The sequence below is a fragment of the Chinchilla lanigera genome, unplaced genomic scaffold, assembly GCF_000276665.1.
Source record: "Chinchilla lanigera isolate Chin_1 unplaced genomic scaffold, ChiLan1.0 scaffold00022, whole genome shotgun sequence".
NCBI classification, from domain to species: domain Eukaryota; kingdom Metazoa; phylum Chordata; class Mammalia; order Rodentia; family Chinchillidae; genus Chinchilla; species Chinchilla lanigera.
In genome coordinates this window covers 15246106-15268905 of record NW_004955423.1, presented here as the reverse complement: position 1 = coordinate 15268905, position 22800 = coordinate 15246106, and the positions used below count along the sequence as shown (strand labels likewise).

General features: G+C 38.3%; 1 protein-coding gene across 14 annotated transcripts in view; it reads right to left on the bottom strand.

Annotated features, from left to right (window-relative positions):
* The window catches only part of Fubp1 (far upstream element (FUSE) binding protein 1), a 32984-nt gene that overhangs the window by 9723 nt on the left and 461 nt on the right, over positions 1-22800 (bottom strand). For 5 of the 14 annotated variants that reach the window (XR_001234070.1, XM_005385198.2, XM_005385191.2 and 2 more), the window contains exons 2-19: positions 18372-18462; positions 17525-17587; positions 16748-16786; positions 16175-16214; positions 15639-15691; positions 15484-15555; positions 15306-15363; positions 13263-13425; positions 13072-13170; positions 12860-12961; positions 12584-12686; positions 12387-12487; positions 11616-11757; positions 10312-10472; positions 8031-8182; positions 7855-7934; positions 4514-4651; positions 2001-2075 (exon numbers count right to left, since the gene is read on the bottom strand). Coding sequence is in view for 13 of the 14 variants with exons in the window: in XM_005385198.2 (XP_005385255.1) it covers positions 2001-2075; positions 4514-4651; positions 7855-7934; positions 8031-8182; positions 10312-10472; positions 11616-11757; positions 12387-12487; positions 12584-12686; positions 12860-12961; positions 13072-13170; positions 13263-13425; positions 15306-15363; positions 15484-15555; positions 15639-15691; positions 16175-16214; positions 16748-16786; positions 17525-17587; positions 18372-18462 (1732 nt within the window). In the remaining variant the exon portion in view is untranslated. The remainder of the gene's footprint in view (positions 1-2000; positions 2076-4513; positions 4652-7854; positions 7935-8030; positions 8183-10311; positions 10473-11615; positions 11758-12386; positions 12488-12583; positions 12687-12859; positions 12962-13071; positions 13171-13262; positions 13426-15305; positions 15364-15483; positions 15556-15638; positions 15692-16174; positions 16215-16747; positions 16787-17524; positions 17588-18371; positions 18463-22800) is intronic. The other 9 variants (XM_005385193.2, XM_013514425.1, XM_005385200.2 and 6 more) reach the window with 6 other exon arrangements.

The window sequence follows — 22800 nt, the reverse complement described above, 5'->3', positions numbered from 1 at the left end:
AAGTGAAAATCTTTACCTTGAATAAAAAAACTCAACATACCAACTCATTTTGGGCCATGCAAAATGTGAAAGAGCTAACCAAAAAAATTAAGTCCTGGTATAAAGAAATAAAAAGCTTTAATAAGGTACAGAAGCCAAATCATTCCACAATAATTATCTGAGTTCATTAGTAAGGCTGTTTTTACCCATTCAATACAGCAACACACTTGGCACATATTATGTACTGTAAAAATACAAGCTGGAGCTAATGTACTTCAACCTTAACACTTAGTTCCAAAAATGGTAATGCTACTGTTAACGGTAAGGTGGCTACAGGTCCTGACCACTGAACTGCAAGGGTCAGCAGCACGTGGTTTTTGACGGCTTCCTCATAAAAAGCATTGCAGTCCAGACAATGAATTACACAGACATCCCAAGGGTACTGTTTTCACCCCCAACCAGAGATATTTTTGCCATTCACTTTTCGACGTAATAGGATTTTTAAAACTTTCTTTTCCCCCTTAAATATGCTATTTTGAGATGAAGTTAAAACATTTTAGAAGTCTAGCTGCTGTAGATAAGCCTGAGAAAAACTAGGTCACAAACATAATCATTCTGTTATATTAGTAATAAAATGGAGCATGACTTTTCAAGAAGGCCATTCTAACAGGAAAGCTTTTTCTTTCTTTCTTTAAATAGAAATCCTTCATCACGAAGGATACCTTTACACACAAAAAAAGATTATCATCCCTCTGAAAACTTTTGTTTTGGTGCAAACTGAGATACATTCTTTGGCAAAGGAAACAGTGATATTTACAGTTAAGAATCACAAGCTGACTACCTTATGACAAAATTCTACCTTTTTCTATGCCAGTTAAGATGGGCAAGTTTATCTATTTAGCTTTTATTTTTGACAACTGGCCATGGTATAAATGTGCTAATTTTAAATGAGAATGAGCAAAAGCATATGAAAAGTAAGGATCTGTACAGGTATAAATTCTCTATGATGAATGCGATCATTGTATGTACCTAACATGTACCAATAACATATGATTGGAAAGGAAAAAAGTATCTGCCTAGAAGGGTACCAAGTTCCAAACGGTTCTTTGAAAATATGAATTTGGAAGACAGGCTTGGGACTCAAGACTCTTAAGACTTAAATTCTGGTTCTACCACTCTGTAGTTGTGTGACCTGTTTTGCAACCTGAGTGAATTGTCAGTGAAGAAGTAGCTCTTTTTTCTTCACACCGCCATTCATAGTAACATACCTGTAAATCACTTACCAAGTGTAGCCTACAGTAGGGCAGTTCTCCTAGCTGTGATGCCGAATATTCATCACTGTGCTAAGCATGCAAGGTGTTTGTTTAGCTCTTTTACACTTTACACGGTCCAAAATGAGTGGGTGTATGGAGTTCTCCTTTTTATTCAAGGTAGGTATTTCTATTTGCCTTCTCATTTACAACCATTTTCCTACCAGCTGTTCCCTAAAATCCTAATATAAGGGCTCTCCTAGGTGACTCATTTTCATTTTTCATATGCAGTACTCAAATTTATTAACTGTAATTACTTCTTTCTTGCTTTGCAGCAAAAATGATACCACACAGGACCAATCTGTGCTCCATGCTCTAAAATTTAACCTTATGCCGTTGAGGCTCCAGTACTACAGTAACTGTCTCTATACAGGAGCGCAGTAATAGTGAACGTCATATAGGCCAGTGAGGAAATTTCTACTTTCAATTAACTGGCAAACGTTATTTCCTTGTTATATAACCAAAAATTTAAGAATTATCTGTAATCGTCTTTGTATGTTTGAAAGTCCAGTGATTTCAGACTGTATCTCTTCAGTTATTGCCCTCAATATTATTAAAGTTAAATGGACTGATGGCAACGAATGCTACAGAAATTCAGTGCAAACATGCTTCTATCAAACTCTCTAAACTCTTAATGTTTGTTTACTAACTGCTTCAATTTTAAATAATAAACAAATGAACACACACACACATAAAATATAAACAACATACCCATTTTCTTGTAGTATTCTTCCCAAGCCTTGGTATAATCAACCTGTCCAGCTGGAGCTGGATTCTGTTGATCTCCTTGTTTAAGAAAAACAAAACAAGATTAAAATCTTTAAAAAGCACTACGGGGCCTTCTCTCTCTCGACTGAAGCCAGGAGTGGGAGGGAGTAAGTAGGAGGCAGGCGCTGTATGGCAGTGGTGTGCCTGACGGTGTGAGAGACAGACGGTGGAGTACAGAAGTCATGAAGAGAGAACACACGTTACACTGAGTGTGTAAATCAAAGTCAAATAAGAAAACACATTGAGAACACTAGGTTTCTCACAATTTCTAAGTAAAACAAGGAAAAAGGCAAGAGATAAGTTTGCATTTTGTTTTTCAGGTTTCCTTTCGCAGGCTAAGCAGGCACCGTACCAATGAGCCAAATCCCCAGCACGAAGGACTTTTAAGTGCTAGCATGGAGCTGCATGGATATGAGGTTTTGAAATACAGTACACACAAATATAAAAATGTGTATGTATATGCATGCATGCCCATACAGATCTGGACATTTAAGTGTTTTTATGCATGTGTATGTAGAGGGATGTAGTACTATATGTAAATAAATTAGGAGCTGCAAACTATGACATTGCAACAGCAATAAACATACTTAGTCTGGTTTCTAAACATCAGCCTCCATTACAAGTTAAGTCAAGAGCCAGGTACACGCCTGTAAACCCCAGGACTCTGAGAGCCTGGCACAGAAGGAACGCAAGTTCAAGTTCAGCCAGAGTAACTTGGTGACCCAGAGGGACGCTGCCTCGTAAAACAAAATAAAACAAAAACAACAAAAAAGGCTGGGGACGTAGCAAAAAGGCCCTGGGTTCAATTTCCAGTATGACAAATAACAGCACATGAAAACAGACAAAAGTAACAACACAAAGTCCTTAATGTGCCAGACAATAAAGACTGCTAAAGGGTGATGGGCATTTCAAAAGGGTACAGGAACCACGATGAAGATACTCTTGACTGGTCAAATCTAGGACAGTCTGATTACTAAAGTAATCAAAAGCTTAAAAACACAACCTACTGTATAAAAACAGGGATTCATACGGATACAAATAACTAAATAGGATGAAAAGGAAAGCTCTTCCTCCTATACAATGTCAACTAGTGCATGTACAATGTGGGATATAGAAAATTATCACAACTGTGGTTTAATAAGGCAGGGCTTCTATTCATGAAGGCTAAGGCTGACAGGCACACACAGTGGATGAAAAACAGCATAGTCAGTCTTATGTCTCAGAAAATACTAATTTCAGGGAAAAAAGGTGGTATTACATGTATAGTACAAAAACCTGGTAGATACCAATATAATGAAGTGATGAAGGTAGTACAATATCACCAGGAATAGAATATTTACACATTTTGTAACTGTTAAGGGTATAACATCATTCTGAGTTTTTAGTGCCAAGTAAGCACTACCACATGATCATATTAAAAAAAAAAAAAAAAAAAAAATCAAAGCCGGGCGTGGTAGTGCACGCCTGTAATCTCAGCACTCAACTCTTGGGAGGCTGAGGCAGGAGGACCATTGCGAGTTTGAGACCAGCCTGGGTTACAAAGTGAGCTCAAGGGCAGCCTGAACTGCGTAGCAAGACCCTGTCTAAAAAAACACTACCGAACAAAAAAAACCAAACAGGCCAGGCACTGTGATGCACACCTGTAATCCCAGCTACTGGGTAGGTCAAGGCAGAAAGATCACTTGAGGCCAAGCGTTTGAGACAAGCCTGGGCAACAACGTGAGACCCTATCTCAAAGAAAAGTTTGAAGAGACATAGGTTGATAATCATCTAACAAAAAGTCTGTATGCTTTGTAACACTGAAGGGAAAAAAAATGCAGAAACTATTTCAGACTGGAATAAACTGACATTTAATCAACCTCACAACTAAGTATGGTACCAGACTGGTTTGTGAATTAAGGGAAAATATACTGATGACTGAATTGAAGAGCTATGTACTGGGACAGTAAAGATAGAGCAGTGTTAATGGCACTCATGTGCAGGGCTGTACGATGGTTAGGTATTTTTTTAAAAAATACACAAGCGTATTTAAGGGTAGCATGGCTTTATGCCTACAGTACAGTTTTCAATGATTTTTCGAAATCATGACAATGGGTATGAACACACACATGGTAAGAGGGGGTAATGGTGTAAATGGGGTTAAACACTAACGGCCAGGCCATCTGGGTCTTCCTGGTATTATTCTTAAAACTTTTTTTTTTAAATTGCATGCTAGGGATCAAACCCAAGGCCATAAAGCATGCTAGTGCTCTGCTACTACTGCTACTAAGCTGAATTCCCAGCCTGTTCTTACAACTTCTATAAAGTTAGGAAATAATTTCAAAGTAATTTATTTAAGAAATGCTGTTTACTTAAGTTGTCACCGAATGTGAGAAATTTTAGGTATACAGGGATGTACTTTCTAATTCTAAACACAAACTCAGGCTTTTGAATAAGAAAATAAAAATTTCAGTTACCATAGTTACCTTGTCCGTTCGTTTGGGTTGCAGTTGGCGCGCCCGTAGGAGCCGCAGGAGGTGGCTGTGCTTGTTGCTGATAGTAGTGAGCGTAATAAGCAGCCCAGGCTGCTGAATTTGGATCTGTTCCTGCCTTGGCTAGAAAAAACACAATTCAATGTTTGCACCTGAAGCCTATAATCAGTATCAACCCCCACCTTCTCTCTCTCTCTCTCACACACACCTTTAAAACATAAAGAACCAAAAATTAGTCATCAAACCATAAACAGTACATGAATACTTTAAATTTTTCTAGTATTTTCATTGTTACTAATGGCTTTTATTAATATAGAAAACTGAGGTCTGGCCATGGGCCCTCCTGCTTACAAAACCAGTGAGCTGCAGAAGTAGGGTAGGAATGGAAGTTTCACTCCAAATCTAGTGCTTTGACTCAAACCATCGTGGGGCACTATTTTTTCTGATGTGACTTATTTTGCATTTAATTTGTACAAGAAACAATTTGAGAACTATGAACTTTGTCTTGTCTTCAAATAAGAGACTAGAAACTACAGAAAAAGAAAAGAGTAGCTGTAGCTCATCCTATTACAGATTAGCCGTTCTTCATTTAGTTAGCTGTTCTGACCTTCATGTTACTACTGTACTTGACACATTTATTTTCTAGTCTCTTCAAGACGGTCAAACCTTTCAGTACAGCACTATCCTTCAATACCTTAATGACCTGGCCTCCTGGCTTATCTGTGCTAGTCCAGCCTCATGTCTCCCTCCTGTCAGTATCTTTCCAATACTTCAATTTTAGCCTCAACAAACTGCTTGCACTTTCCAAAAATCTAAGTCTGGGCCACCAGTCATATTCAGCTTCCTCTGCACTCGGCACATCTTTGTTCAGCCCTCAGCAATCAACTGGTGTGCGGTCAGTCTGAGACCGCTTGATCAGAAAGAGTAAGTTTTGTTACTGACTCTGTCCTTTATAATAGAAATGTTAAATAGTGATAAAAGCGCATCTATATCAGTTTGCATCCCCAAAGAGAATGCAACTTCTTCGGCTCTAGAGCCTACATATGTGATCTGCCCAGACTTCATTCTAAGTAGGTAGGGTTCCCAGCTGCTTAAAGATTAGTGAAGTTTGAAAAAAAAAGGGGGGGGGGGAGAAAGACACAAAATTTCCAGAAAAACACAATTATAAAGTGATACAATTAAAGGTTACCTTTAATTACTCTCCAAGCCTTTCTCGAATTTTGATGCACTGCTTTTCTATTTTGGACACTTGTATTTGTCAGCAGTGTCATCTCTATGTTAATAAATGTAAATTACCTCACTGGGTAATGTCCGTATAGAGAAATTAAGATATAAGCAGGGGTGGGGGTGGGGGTGGGGGCCTTGCACACTGGGAACTCGATGTAGAGAACGCCGAGCTCTAGCTCTAGGCCATTTTGTTATTTTGAGACTGTGTCACTATATTGCCCAAGTTGGCCTTAAACTTGTGCAAAGCTGGCAATTTGGGCTACGGATGCCAGTCTCTGCAACTGGAGCGAGAATTAAAAATACTTACACTCTTCATGTTTAAAACTGTGTAAGAAATTAGCTACATACAACATGTACAGTACAGAGAACTCACTAAATATTTACCCCACATAGTACCCATTCATTTATTACCAATGTGTAGAGAAAATAGGCCTAGCAGGGTTCAAAAAGTTCCCGGACACCTCTTCCCTGAATTATAGGACTGGGAGTAACTGAGGTCTGTTTAGAAGGGCTAAATTCTCAACCACTTTCTAGTGTGACCATTAATTTTTTCCACAGACCCCAAACCGTGCTCATAAATGCTATCCAGAAGCATCTCAGTTACCCAATATAAATCCCCTCCGTAACCTGTCCAAACTTGACGCTCACATTCCTTTTATAAATCATGCCACCCCAATGAACTTGTAAGTGGAAAACAAATGCCTTTTCATTCTTTAAATGGACTTATAAACTGTTACAGAGCAAGTACGTCATGCTTTTTCTGTCCCCTATGTGCCCTCTGTCACAGTACTACTTACACTGGAAATGGACTTTTTTTGCTATGAAACATGAACTCATTATCAGTGTATACCTGGATGTTAATACAACCTACGCTGTGTTCTTTAATGAATGGACACTGGTTATCTGGTGACTGTGCTCTTTGATCATCATACAGAGCACACTTTCCATGAAAGTGAGTTATTTTAGGATAGATCATCTTTTAAGAACATACTCAAATACCACATTTTTAAACAAATTCAATAAAACAATTTATTTTCCCTTTTTTTTGGGGGGTTCTTTTTTGAGGCATGGTCTCACTATGCAGTTCAGGCTGGCCTTGAGCTCACTTTGTAGCCCAGGCTGGTCTCGAACTTCTAATGATCCTCCTGCCTCAGCCTCCCGAGTGCTGGGATTACAGGTGTGCGCCACCGTGCCCGGCTAATAAAACAATTTCATGTAAATCAATTATTTGGGTTAGTTTAAAAAAAATACTATATGTAGACACTAATCCTTACTCTGAATAGCTTTAGAAATGACTCCAGTGAAAGAGGACTCAAAAGATAGACAGGTAAAATGGGGAATCATTTATAGCTTAGCAGGTTTCAAAGAATGCCTTTCAGACAAAGATGGGGAAAACAACTAGAGTGTCTGGAAAGACAGGAGAATGTTATCTTATATATAAAAAGATTCCAACTTCAATAGAGAAACTAATTAAATGTATTTTAGAGCTTCAGCATGCAATTATTACAAATGAACGAATTTAATGCATCAAGTTTTCTTATCAAGAGTATAGAACAGTTTGCATGTTACTTAAAAAATCTGGGTGTTCAATGCCCAAGTATTTAACACTGTTAAACGCTAAAGTCATTTCATAAGTAAGTATGAACTATTCTTCTATGGATAATGTCACCATTAACATGCTACTCATGGGGGCTGGGGATTTAGCTCAGCGGCAAAAAGCGCCTGCCTGGCAAGCGCAAGGTCGTGAGTTCGGTTCCCCGGTACCGGAGAAAAACCAAAAAAAAAAAAAAACAAAAAAAAAACCAAACAAAAAAAAACATGCTACTCATTTGCAAGCACTGGTACCCAAAACCTAAGACACTGTACTTCTGTGGCTTTTGGCACTTTGCTGTATCTATTTTGAAGCAGAGAAAGCTAAAAAACAGTTCTGTGAATCCGAGTTCACATCTACATAATGTTGTGGAAGCAGTGCCCAACACTACTGAAAGAGTAAAGAATGCAGACAACGATACACAACGCAGACTCAGCAAGAAGCAATCTAAGAATGTATGGCAGTGGTAGATAAATAAATAGGACACACAAATGCCACCCATCTTTACCTGGATCAGGAGGAGCCTGCTGCTGCCAATGTGGATATGCATTTCCCCAGCCCTGGGGGGCGTACGGGGCTGGAGGACCACTGAAGAGGAAAAACAAAAAATCAGTATTAAACAAGAACATTTACTGCAAGCTAGGATCTTTGTTGAAAACCCCCGAAACCAAACCCAGAACTTACTGAGGAGCTGGGCCAGGTGGTCCTGGATTATAAGGTGCAGGATTGTATGGTCCCATTGGAGTTCCAGGCCCTGGAGGCCCAGGAGGCCCATGGGGGCCTGGGACACCATGGGGCCCATGGGGTACAGGTGGCCCTAAAGGATTTACTGGGCCCTGCAAAAAAGCAAGATAACACACACACACAGATCATAAACAAGTCTTGTTCAAACAATTCAAAGGCTAAATAATCTTCCATTTTACCCTTTTAAGTCACAATGAAGTTTAGATTTTTCTAATTCATGTGTTAAATTTAACTGCCTGAGACATGTAAAAATTTATTAAACAATTGAAGCAAAATTTGATATACTTCCTTTTGTTTCTATTTTATTCAGATACTACTATATTTTTCTTTTAATTTTTACATTTAGCATTCCTGTATCATCTTAATCATGGAAACCGATTAGACAATCAGGTCGTGTACAGTAGCTCCTCTCTCTCCACCCACTCTACCTCTACAGAGAGACACGATGAGATTTCCCAAGTCTTTACGTCCTATATTGTGAACTATGCAGACGAAACTTCATCTCTAATGTTATAATTAGTTCTCCCTCAAACTGGAGTCTGCCTCACAACCCTTCTGTAGCTTTTGCTGGAATCCCATTTAGAGCAGTAATTTAAATTATTGTTCTTTTCATCATAGTCTTCTAAGCTACACAAAAACTTTTCTAAGACTGATACAACATTTTGTATCCTTACCACGCTGCTCTACAATTAACTTTTAGCTGACTCTTTTGGTAAGCCAACCTGCAAAGAGCATTAGAGTTAGTGGCTCTAGAACTCTCTTTTCCTGTGACATTTTGGACAAGATGAATAAAAACTGTGTTTGTCAACTTTCTCACTATAAAATAAAGAAGTTTCATTCAAGTTTTAATTGCTGTTATCTCTTTTTACTATTCCTAACATGTTCTTTCCATATAGATAAATAGAAACATTTTCTACTTTTCTAAAGTGAAGCACACATGTAACCCATTCATTTAACCCCACCTCTGTGAAGTAGATACTATTTTCCTCAGCTCACAGGAGGAAACTGGCACAGAACAAAACTTCTCCAGGCCTCAATGAGTGTGACCCACAAAATTTAAACCCAGGTGGTCAGACTAGAAAACCCATGTTCTTTATTTTTTAATTAAGAAAAAATGTTAACTGGTACAAAATGAAGAATGGTACATATAAACGAAGGACCACGTTGCTTCAACACACCTATGCGCTGGGCAATGCTTAAACAGATTGAACAGTCTGTGGCCCAAACTGTTCTCTACAACAACTTGTCTTGTTTCTCCATACATCCAGCAGAAACCCTTCTCCATCCCTCCCAGGTTAATAAAAACTGTAACATATCACTATTTCTTTCTCCTTTGGCCATCATGCTCTGATTTACGGAGCTCACATTTTTTGAACAATTACACTTGTCAGTAACAAAGAACTTACCTATTTTGGTCTTCCCAAGTGGAAAAAGACTTTTGAACTTCTTTTGTACCCCACTGACTCATGGGAAACATAAAGGAAAATCTTCTGAAAAATTTCTCTACTTATTATTACTAATTTAAGGTGCTCATTCCCTTACATCTTTTGTTAATTTTTCATTGTATAAGATACCAGGAAAACATGATTTGCCTCATTTACAGATCAGCATTGTCAAGGGATTTCACAGTTTTTGTCTTACCACAGAACTTCCCAAAACTGATTGTGCATAAGAATCACCTGGGTTCATGTCTGTAAAATTAGATGCTAGGCATTACTTCAGATGCTCTGAATCAGAAATGCTTGTGCATATTGAGTGTAGGGATAGGAAACATTCAATCAGTTTGTATTTTAAATATAAACCTGAGCCTGTCTAAAAGGCAGAATTTGTAAATATCTACCATAGAATGTAGTATGTACCTGATCATATTTTTTGTCTGAACAGGGATGAGTACAGTAAGACCTGAATGTACACACAGAGTTCCCATAACGACTTCCTTCAACTATCTTCCACAAGTTGCTACACCTCACCCTAATATCGTGTCTGCAGCCAATGGGACCATCTCTTATCTACACACACCCAAATGTAAAGCAGTCCCAAACATCTCGAACTTGGTATTAAAACAGGTTATTTTTAATGCTAGACATCTTTCCTGTGTTGTATGTATTACGTCATGGTACCTCTAATTTCTGACTAGAAGTCACTATAGTGTACCTGAACTGAAGCCTTATTTAAGTAAGAGGGCCTATATTACACATTAAGACACTTAAAGCATACTCACACCAATCTTTTCTTCTATGAGTTGCCGAGCATAGTCTATTTGTTGGGGAGTGCCACGAATTGTAAATAACTTCATGTTAGGATCTGCATTAGGAGGAGGATTTCTCTGAAGTTCTATTCTGGCACCAGATTGTTGGCTTATGCTTTTAATGGTCTCACCTCCTAAAAAAAAATAAATAAATAAAGACATAAAAATAAAAATACATTTCTCCAAAAGTTTAAAGGATGTAAGAGGTACTATCCAAAAGAAAATGATTGTAATTTAATGATCTATTAAAAAAATTTCTGGGGGCCAGTTTCCTGACAATATTCTATTACAATTTTGCATATTCAAAACTTCAAACCGAATTATGTGAAGGTCATATTTCTTTTAAAACACATTAAAGATTACTTATTATGCACAGCTCGCTGGGTGTGGGGGTGCACGCCTGTAATCCCAGCACATGGGAGGCTGAGGCAGGAGGACTGTTGTGAGTTTGAGGCCAGCCTGGGCTACAAAGAGAGCTCAAGGTCAGCCTGAACTGCATGGTGAGACCCTGTCTCAAAAAGACAAAAAAAAAACAACCAAAAACCACAGCTCAATATAGACAACTTACCAAAATATTGTTTTCACAAGCAATGTAAAAAACCAATTTTTAAACATGCAAAAAATTTTAAAACATGATTCAAGAAAAAGCAAATCCACGATCAGGCGTGGGGGCGGGGGGGCAAACACCTGCAACCCTAGCACTCAGAAGCTGAGGCAGGAGGAGTGCAAGTCTGAGCCAGCATGGCAATCTAGCAACACAGGAAGAACCTGTCTCAAAATAACAAGGGCCAGGGATACAGTTCAATATGAAGGCCCTGAGGTCAGTCCCCATTAACACACTCCTCCAAAAGAGTGAGACAGCAAAGACATTCATATGAGAGTCCAAAACTAATTGTAACTATTAATTCTTGGTCCCCTTTCTCAAGGATCCAATGATATTCAAATCTCACTCTTCATTTGTTTTAGTTTTTTATACATCAGACACATAAGGATTCTTTTCTAAACAGAGTCAAAGACACATCACTGCCACTTGTTTATAACACCGATAGCAAGTGTCTAGAAAAATTTAGTGTGTTAAATGTTGAAAGTTTAAATACAAACCAGGTGTGGCGCATACCTGTGATCCCAGCACTCTGGAGATAGTGGCAGGAGGATTGCCTCAAGTTTGAGGGTACCTTGGGCTACACAGTGAGTTCAAGGCCAGCCTGAACTACAATGCGAGACCCTGTCTCAACAACCAAAACACCCTCCCACACAAAAGTTTAAAAATACATTGCCTTTTCCTATTATTAATCCAGTCTTCCCAGTTGGCACAATGAAATTAAACTCCTGTAGTCCACCTGGTGGTCCCATATTCCAGTTGCCTTGACCTCTACCTCTTCCTCGACCACCAGGTCCAGGTCCGCCAGGATTACCAGCCTAAGGAGGGAAAAGACAAGTTGGCATAGAAACAAACTCTTCTTTCCACAATAAAATGTCTATCTGCACCCAGGAGGCTGAGGCAGGAAGATCACTGCTCAAGTTTGAGGGCAGCCTGGGCTATCTAGTCAGTTCAAGGCCAGCTGGAAATACATACTGAAGCAATACCTTGTCTCAAAAAGAAAAAAAAAAGGATTTTTCTCAACTCTTCATAATCTTGAACTAGAAATTTAAGGAAAACTTTAGAGAATAGTTGATGAGAACAATGAACAAATAATATCCATTTCTTTTTGAAACTGGCTCTCACTACGCAGTCTAGGCTGGCCTCAAACTCACAGCGATCCTCCTGCCTCAGCCTCCCAAGTGCTGGAATTACAGGCGTATTCCAACAAGCCCGACAACACATCCCTTACCCCCCCCCCAAAAAAAAGAGCCATGCTCATCTAGACAGGGCCCATATGTAACAATTCTTAATGCTCTAAGCGGTCTACCCTAAACCAATTTAAATTTTCTATACACTAATAACACACTGTTCAACACACTAATAGAAAAATACAAGGGAGACACTTTCAGACTTGATGAAGTTAAATAAATACTTTTCTAGTGGAGGGAATTATGCTTTATCAAACCTGAACACTTCGAAGAAGGTCTGTGATAATTTCTGCAGCATGCTGACATCGATCTGGAGGGCCAGTTATTTGGGCTATCCTATCAGGCGTTGTTCCATCATCTTCAAAATGAAGAAACAGATTAAATTAATTAAATAACAAATGTGTATCAAAACTTACCACTACAAACATTTACAAGATTAAATACATGTACTGACCTGGCTTAAACTGAATTCGAACACCAGCATCATTTTGTATCTTTTTAATCATCTCTCCATTTCTTCCTATCACAATGCCAACAGCAAATCTTGGAATGGGGACCTTATATAAACAAGACTAAGTATTAAGAAAGCTTTATTCCAAAACTCAATCTGTTATCACATCATATAAATATCTACAACAAAGGAAGTGTTAAGGCTCTCTTCTCCGAAACAGGAAAACATTATCCCATTCACAGATCAGCACACAACCATTTGGGTGGGTGTTTTACTTACATCTATCCCTTCATTGCCTCCTATTCTTGACCCATACTCATTTCGAACTTCTCTGAAACCACCTTGATCACGAATTAACTCTAACACCATTTCCTTGGCTTGCTGAAGGAGAAAAGGTCAATTTAGAAAGCACGCTTCAAAACTCTTTAATTATCCAGGTGCATTAGCCCAAACACATCCAACCCCATTATGAAGGAAAAATGCAAGTTTACTTGAACTTTGTATGGGTCGCCTGTAATCCTAAGAGGTTTGTCAGCACCAGTGTTCTGAGGCCCATCCTGAATCATAACCATTTTAACTCCAGCCCGTTCCTGTTAAAATCATAAAAATCATGTATTAATAAAAGGAGACAAGAAAACTGGCTTCAAAATAGATTAAAATTAGTCATAACATAACATAATACCTGCAGTTGTTTAATAGTCTCTCCCCCCTTTCCAATAACTAATCCTGCCTTGCTAGCTGGTATCATGATTTCTTGAACTGCATTTCCAGGTCCATCACCATGATGAAAGCCAGGAGCTGGTCGGCCTTTTTCAACGATCTGGTCTAGTAACCGTTTTGCTGATCTGTTAACAACATTCAAGGAATAAAGTTTAACATACTCGAGCTTATCTGAACAGAAAAATAAAAAATAACATAGTCCAGTAACTCTCCTTTCCTGGGTTTCAGAGTAGGTGCTTAAAGCTAGTTTAAACAGTACTCTCAGTAACTGGCTCTGTGGAGCAAATGCGTAGGATACAGCACTTTTAGCGAGCCTTGGTATGGTCATTGTCAATGTTTTTACATTTATACACAAGAAAATGTCATCAGGGATCCAAGACTGATATTATGCAATACATTTTCTAGGTATACAATTTTTTTTGGAACAGGGTCTCACTGTATAGTGCAGGCTGGCCTTGAACCCATGGCAATCCTCCTGCCTCAGCCTCCCAAGTGCGAGATTATAGGCATGTGCCACCATGGCTGGCATTCAATTTTTTTTCTTTGAGAAAAGCTTAAACTTTTCCAAAAAGGAACACTCTTAATTCTTTATTTCAGAATAAAGCTGATTCATCTGATAAGTGAATGATTTGCTTATTTTTTGTTAGTGCTAGGGATTGAACCCAAGGCCTTTGGCAAGCTAAATATGTTTTCCATCACTGAGCTACACCAGCAGGCCTTGTTTACATTTTTAAGCCACCATTCTGCTCACTCATAGCTAGTATAAATACATGAAATAAGTAAAACTAGCACGCCATTGCAAATATTATAAAGAAAAGCAAAGCACTAATGTCATGTGCACAAGAACGGGTGCTATGTGTATCTATATAGGATGTTGTATCTGTAACAGGCTTTAGTGATAGGCATGTGAGCCAGGAATGGAGGAAAATGACTCGAAGTATCTGGGGGAAACATTACAGTGAGGGGAAAAAAAGCAAGCGCAAAGGACTTAAATGAGGAACAATCATGGTGCGCTAAAAATACGAGAAAGGCCAAATGGGGTAGAACACAGTGAGCTGATAGAAGGGTCAATTTATTTATGGATAAATAAGGTACAAGAGAAAAAGTATCAAAAGTTTCTGTACAACGAGATGACATGAATAAAGTGAGTAAGAGAGAAAGTAGCTTGGCCGTGAGGTGGAAATCAAGAATTCTGCTCTTAATGATCTAAACTGGGAGCTATCTGGACCTGGAAATGTGGTTCAGTGGTACAAGGCACACTCAATGTTCAATCCACACTACTGCAAAAATGAAGCCAGAGAGATCTACAAACACATTCGAGTGGAGATACCAGGCAAACAGCTAGATATGGATAAGTGATAATCTGTGACCTTGAGAGAAGAAATTTCAACATATTGATCAGAATAAAAGCCTGACTAGTATGAGTTCAAGAGAAAATGAACACATCAGATGATGTGCCAAGTATAGTCACCTTTTAAAAGAAATTTTGTCAGGTATGTAACTAGAATGTGAGATTCAAAGATGGCTTTTGTTATGATGGAGAGACTAGCAAAGATGTCTATATACTACTAGAAATAACCTATAAAGGAAGGAAAAAATAGTACAACAAGAGAAAATTTAGTTGCAGGTATAATGTCCTACTGGAGTAGGAAGGGCTGGCCTTAGGCACATAAACACAGGAAATCAATGTATCTGAGTTTCATGGGTAAAGAGAATAAATGAAACATGTGTTAGTGGTGGTGAAGGTAAAACAGTTCCCTGTGCTTTGCTTCTGTGTTTTCAGCAAAGTGGGAAAGAAAAGGTTAAATTCTGAAGATTTAGAAATGGGAAGGTGATAACTGTTTATCTGTGCTGAATAGTTTGGATGAAGAAAGGCACAAACATTGAAAAGCTGGAAACTTTTCAGCCCTGGGGATAAGAGGACAATGGTGTACAAGCAGTAACGAGTGACACTCAGTCTTCACATTATTACTCGTAAGTAGATGTTTAAGATTTTCATACTTACTGGACAGACTCAGGTGTTCCAGTTAGCATACAAGACCGTTCTGGAAGGCCACCACTGTCTACAATAAATAGGAAGAGAATTTAGTCAAGAAAAGATTAACTAGCACCATGATATTTGCAACTTAAAAAAATATGCAATGTTTCTATTCACTTTGAAAATATCAAGACAATAATGTTACCAGGAGCTATCTGTATTTTGCATCCAGATTCCTGTTGAATGCGTGAGATCTGTTCACCTCCTCTGCCAATTACTAGTCAAAGAAAAAGAAAGATGTGCTGAAAGATTATGAAGTATACTTTGACTATATTTTCAAAACTTTCAAAAGTTACTTACTAAAGCCGACCATTCCATCTGGAACTTTGTATTCTTCTGTCATCACAGACCTGCTAAAAAATAACAGAAACTAACATTTTCCCTCTAAGAAAGGTAATTTGCATATAATCTAAGAAATGGAAGTTTAATGTCTCCTAACTTAATTAATCTAAGGTAAGAAGCACACATCCATGGCCAAAATATGGCTTTACCTCTTAGGGAGTTAAATTGGAAATTTCAAGTAAGGTGACATGTCAAGTCAGGACAGATGGTGCATTAAACAGACTCACGGCATAGGCTGCAAAGCAGTGTTCAGGGAATGTCACTTAACAGTTATTCTAACTGACCTTATTTCTTTTAGAACATGGTTAATTTCATCCATGTTTCCAAATTACAAAGGTACCTCACTCAAAAAGAAAAATGCATTGTCTTCCCAAGTGTAGGAAAATCAATTACATATACAAAAAATGCAGATACAGTTACTACACACTAACTTGGTTATATGTACATCTCAATAAAACCAGGAAAGTACTTCTGAAAAGGGCTTTTGACGATACCTTTGCTGCTGGTGCATCGGTGGTAACTGCGATCCAAAAGCTACCGAAAATTAAAATAAAATGAAAAATTTAGGTTTATTTATATATTTAACAACACAAGCATTCTACCATCTTCCTCTGATGCATGGTCAACATGGTGAAGAGATTAAAATTTTCTACAGACGATTTAAATCATCCCTGAGAGTGGCACGGAAGCCAGTGAAAGAGCAAATACATATCAATGGCATAGGACAAAGCACTGTCTCTTTAGGTGGTAGAAGCAGATTAAGAACTAGAGTAAATAAAATGAGTATGTGTAGTAACTAAGCAGTCAATCTTTACACATACCCAGTTATAACTAAAGACAATTTTTTTTAAAAAGAGAAAGGTATACAAAGAAGTGCAGCCAGGTGTAGCAGCACATGCCTGTTATCGCAGTCCATGGTAGGCTGAGGGAGGAAGACTGCTGCAAGTTCCATGCCAGTCTGACTACACAGCACAAGTCTGGACTAAAACCACCTCACCAATAATAGAAACAAAACCTCAACTCTAAAATTCTGTTAACTTTTAACACAGCTTAAAATAAATACTTACAGTCATTTTGAGGAGCAACTTTCTTAGCATCTGGTTGATCTGCAAAATTAAGATTCTTTTAATGTTTGTGCCAGTAAGTACACAAAGCTTCCCCCACTCAAGAATACCAACATAAAGATGTATTAAAATATCTGAAGAAATGGTTTATCACTTGAACCAAAATCACCAAAACTTTCAACCCTGACCCATAACTAAAGGAAAAACTATTTTTTCATTCTGTTCCTGTTTAAAAGATGCACAGACACTTAAAAAAAATTCTCTTTATATCAAATAAGGCAAAGTATTTCGCTCCGTTACTAGCAAAGTATCACAGACGAAAGGCTAATGATGCTTCCACTGTGCAGCCTACGACTTGCGAAGAGGGGCGTCTATCACAGTGTAACAACCTGACAAGTAAAAAGCTGAGTATATGTCTGACCGTGACCACAAAGCTATACGGAAAAAAAGTCACATTATAAGACAGTCTCAATCTAAACTGTTCTTTTATTCCTACATAAAACATTTCACTATGTAAAACTCCAGCAGAAAACACTCAAAGCAACTACATGACTACCATAATCTAAATCCATTACACAGATGAATACAATGCATACCTTAGAACAGACAACCTAGAACTGAAGTACTAAATTCTCCCCCCTTCAAACTTTAATGATTAAACATGATTGTTGTGCAGCAAAAATTCAGACACACATCCAAGAGGTATCTGTGTCCGTTAAGAATCCAATGGTTTACTTCACGTTTACATACTAAACACAGGTAATAAATAAAAATTCCTGCCTTTAAAAGGAGAGGGCATTCCCTCCCAGTGTGTGGTACTGCTCGGACTTGTCCAAGAGCCATCTACACATAAAATAAAAAGAATACATTACATACAACATCTGAAGCATCATTAGCTCATTTTTTCTTTGTATATTAAAATCCTCACTGTAAATATGAAAGACACTTATATAAAAGGAAACCAAGTACTCCTGGATAAAAAGCTACAAATACATTCTATAGACTGGGTCACAATCCTTTTTTTTTTTTAAAAAAAGGGGCAAAAAGGTATCAAAATTCACACATCAAACCTAAAACAAAAAAATGGGCAAACTTCTAAGTTCAGCAGCTTCAACAATTATTTTTTAAATACAAAGAACTGTTTTAATCCAGGTTTTAAGATAAACCTGAAGCAGGAAGTAGTAAAATACAACTAGTAACATAAAAATGCCATCATCTACAACAAAACACAGTAGTGGCAAACTGTAACCTTTAAAATAAAATCTAAAACAGCAACATAATGAAAACAGAGATGAAGCTTTGTCATTTGGGAAAAATCACCAAGGTGTTTCTAAGCAAATGTATCTTTTGTTCTCCGCATGATGAACAAGTCTGTGCAAACTGTCAACATAGCACCACCCTAACCGTGGGAAAATAAGCTGTTTTCTACTGCGACAAAACTTGCAGTTAACTCCAATTTTACTTACCTTATCTAGGTTTCTCCTCTTTTTCTTTTGAGCCTAACTATAAACCTTATGATTTTTAGGAACCTTATAATAAAAATGTTTCAATAAAATAAAAACAACTGCAAGTCACTTCACCTAAACATTGTATATAACAAGGAAAATCACTTATTGGTGTGACTTACCTCCATCTTCTAAAGGCCTTTTTTGTCCCCCATAACCATAGTCATTTGAATTCAATGATGTACCAGCATCACCCCCAATTTTTGCTGCAATCTTAAGAAAACAAAAACACATTACCATTAAGGACAGCAACACAAACTGGTGTATAGTATTAAATACTAAATTTCCTCATTTATTTCTTAATACATATATATGCTAAATGTAAAAAAATCACTTGATAAACTAAAAAACTATAGTTTAATTTATTACTACCATTAAATACTTCAAGGAGTCCGAATAATCAGTCTGAAATTAAATCTCTGGTCATCCTTATATCAATCAATAAAGACATAACCAATTAGTAATCTTCAGTAGAGAAACCAGCTTTGAAGAAAATGTGGCTCTTCATTCTATCTTTTCCGTGGCTCTTTCCCAAGACTAATGAAAAGATATGTGTGGGCACTGAGTGTGTGAACACTTTCTGGGACTCTATTTAGGATATGCTGAGTTTAAATGTGTGGCCTGCATTATATTTCTACTGCACGATGGTATTCTAAGGATCCATGAGGGAGACTGAGGAGCTCTACAAAAATCAGCAAGAGAACCCTAACTCTATTAAATTCACTTCACTCTTCCATGACTTTTTACCTGTAAGAGTGGCAAGTAATTGCTTGCACTCAACTAAACACACACCACAGAAGAAATACCAGCTTCGAGTCACAAATGGGGCCCAACAATGGAAATTTACTCCCATTTTTTCTCAGAAAAGGGAAATGGAATGTTACTGACAAGGGCCAACCTCTACACTGTTCTACATCCTCTATCAAAGGTAAGTGATGGACTCATGGAAGTTATTACACCTTTCAACTTTAAATGTGCCTGAAAACATCCACGTTAAAAAACTAAAATTTGCTAGGCACAGGGGCCCACACCTGTAATACCAGCACTCAGGAGACTGGGGCAGAAGAACTGCAACGAGGCCAGCCAAGACTACACAGCAAGTTCAAGGCCAGCCTCAACTACTCAGGAAGACCCTGTCTCATAATGAATTGACTGGCTGAATGAATTAAAAACTTGTAGTGACTGCAACCCTAACATTCTGCTGTGGAACAAACCCAATTAATTCCACTTTTAATATAATCAGGAAACTGGAAAAGAATACAGTGAGACTTCAAGTGTTAAATCAAATATGGATTACTTAAAGCCAGTATATATCAGACCTCATAAACCAATTATACTTCCCAAGTTCTTAGATTTCCCTTTCTTCATCTGTAAACATAAACAGGTATCACACAAAGCGTATTACTGAACTGCTTGATTAAAAAAAGGTACACAATTTGATTTTCTTGACTGTATTTGCTGAATCTAACCTTTCTTAACCATCTTTAAATGTAAAGCCACTTTATCAATTAGCTTATTTGCATCTTTGGGCATATAATTCAATCTTACATCTTCCTAATCACAGCTGAAAATATTTTTCCACCCTAGACCTCAAAATACATATTTAGCCCTTAAATTGTTCCTTAGCAATTTAAAAACACTGCCTAGGGGCTGGGCGCGGTGGTCCAAGCCTATAATCCCAGCAGTCTGCAGGCTGAGACCAGAGGATCCACACCAAGTTCAAGACCAGCCTAGCCTGGGTGTGGTGGTGGTGCATGCCTGTAATCCCAGCACTGGAAAGATCATTGGGAGACTAACCTGGGCTATAAAGTGAGCTCAAGGTCAGCCTGAACTGCATGAAGGAGACCCTGTCCCAAACCACAAAAACAAACTAACAAACAAAACAAAGACCAGCCTAAACTAAACATAGTAAGACACTGTCTCAAAACAAAACTGCCTGGGATCCACAGGTATGTGTATTAAAAGTATTTCAGGCCAGAGTTACACTACTTCTAACAACTGGGAAATAGTTTAGGTTGTAACTATCCTCTGCAATTAACTTTCATATGCTGCTTGTAGAACTGCTCTCTTAGAAGTCTCTGGAACTTCCCCACAGAGAAAGGATACATACTGATATCTTACTTATTGAACAGCTCTAAAACTATGCAAATGAGTTCATCCAAAAGAAAGCCCAGTATTTCAGAAACAGAACTGACACAAAGACAATTACACTAAAAACACAGATTTGATTATCAATTCTCCAGGACCACTAGAAAATACATTTTCTAGGTTACTATAAATAGGACTTAAAGAGAAAATTCCTAAAAAATTAACTTCCTACTATTCTTATGAGAATATTATTTGACATGCATCGAGGGTTGGGCACCTTATTTCGTTTGATTTTAATCCACAAAACCAAAACTTTCCATCTGGACCTTGTTCTACTTTTTGAATGAATAAATATTTTTTGTGCTTCCATTTTCTTTCCTTTGTTAGCATTTTCCACCTTCTTCACAGACCGTTCTTCAAATCCAGCAATTCTGGAGCTGAAACAGTCCTACCACTTGATAGAGATGTTTCTTTTTTTTTTTTTTTTAATAGAGCTAATTATCAGAATGTAATTAAGTGAACTTTGTAAATGCCCAAAGTCTGTTAGCCTCTTTTCTAATTTTCTGTTCACCACATGCTTCCCATGGGGAGTGTTGTGTGAACGATTCTACTGTTTTGTACACACAGCCTTTTGTCCTTACCCAATCTTAAGCATTCTGTGCCTCAATCACCACATCTGCACCAATAGGGATAACCGTTTCTAAACCTACCTTGAGATGGCTGTGACAATTAAATGAATTGACAAGATATATTTAATACACAGCCCCACATGCAGTGTGTCCTAAAAAAAACGCTACTTATAAACAAACCAGCACACTGTATCATTTAACTCTAAAACAAGGTGCAGAGCAAGATTTTAGATACATGTATTGATGTGTTTTCCATCCTGATCAAAGATAAAGCTGCATTCTATGTGGAGGCCAACAAGTAGATAAAGCTCTTTGTACCCCCAGGATCTGACACAGGCAATACATAATGCATTTCTGAATAACGTTAAATGTTTTCAAACATTTTTTCATGTTCATTTTCAAAATAAGATTTCATCACTACTTACTGTGGTCTATCTATTTAGAGCCATCTGTACCTTTTCCCACCAAACTTTCCACTACACTTCTCCCACTCAATGCCGTGTTCTCCGATTCTGGTCATTCCAAACATCCCCATACCTTTGCACAGGTTTCTGCTTTTCTCTACTGGCCAAATTTTCATTTTCATTTCACTGTGCCTTGCAAAAATGTCACAGGTCAGGGAGTTAGGGACCCCTTCCCTGGTATCCTGTACAGTGCATGACACACAGCAGAAATGCCATAAATGTTTACAGAACAAGTGGATGAATTAAATGTTCATATTATGTCTGTTCTCTTATTAAAGCATTTATCTGATAATTCTGTTCATCTCCATTTGGCCCCCTATCTGTATCACAGGTTCCTAGAAAGCAAGAATCCAATTCAGTTTTAAAAAACTCCATTGTCTATGTATGGTGAGTGGCACTAAATAAATATGCCAGTTTAACACAAAACTGGTAGCTTTTCCAACTCAATTGAATAAAAAGCACTCAGGTTCTGTCAGTTACATGTTTCCACTGCTACTACTGTATATTCCAAAGTTTAAAAAAGGTGAAAAAAAAAATATAGAACTACTATTAATGCTCACCTTTTGTGACTATTTTTGCCTAGAATCACGACCAGGTACATTTTTCTACTGTGCTCACACATAATACCTGCTCACACTAGAAAAGTAAGAGTGAACGAACGTTACCGCAGATTGAGTGAATTTTGATTTTTGGTTCACTGATACTTTTAATTGTATGAGCGGGTGGGTAAAAAGTTAAAGGAAGCGAACTCCTAAAATAATTAAACCTCGTTTGTGATGACCACTGGCTTAAAATACCCTGCACCTAATACCATATCCGGCGTCGTAACAGGAACTGTAGAGTTTTACTTTCTCTTACACCCAAGCCCGTACCGAACTCATAAATTTTAAAACTGTAAAAGTATCAAAGAACTAAAGAATTAAGCAATCTTTTCACTCTCTAAAGTACTTGCACCTTTTTTTATGGTTTTTGGATTTTTTTTGTGTGTGTGTGTGTGTGTGTGTGTGGCTTTTTCCTCGGTACTGGGAATCGAACTCACGACCTTGCGCTTGCCAGGCAGGCGCTGTGCCGCCGAGCTAGATCCCCAGCCCCCCGGTTTTTGTGTTAAAGCGCTGCATCCGGGCAAGGAGCGCCTCCGGGGCAAAGGCGCGCACGTACGTGATACAAAGAGGCCCGGTCAGCTTACGGCTCGGAACCTAGAGAGGCAGATTCAAACGCGGCCCCGGGCACCATGGGCCTGAGGCCATTTTGAGAAACGCGAGGGGAGGACCGGCCGACGGAGACGCGAGTCCCGCCGCGGCCGCTCTCTCACCCCAGCCGCTGCGCGCCCCGCGGCTCCCGGACACCCAGCCCGGCCCGGCCCCGGCCCC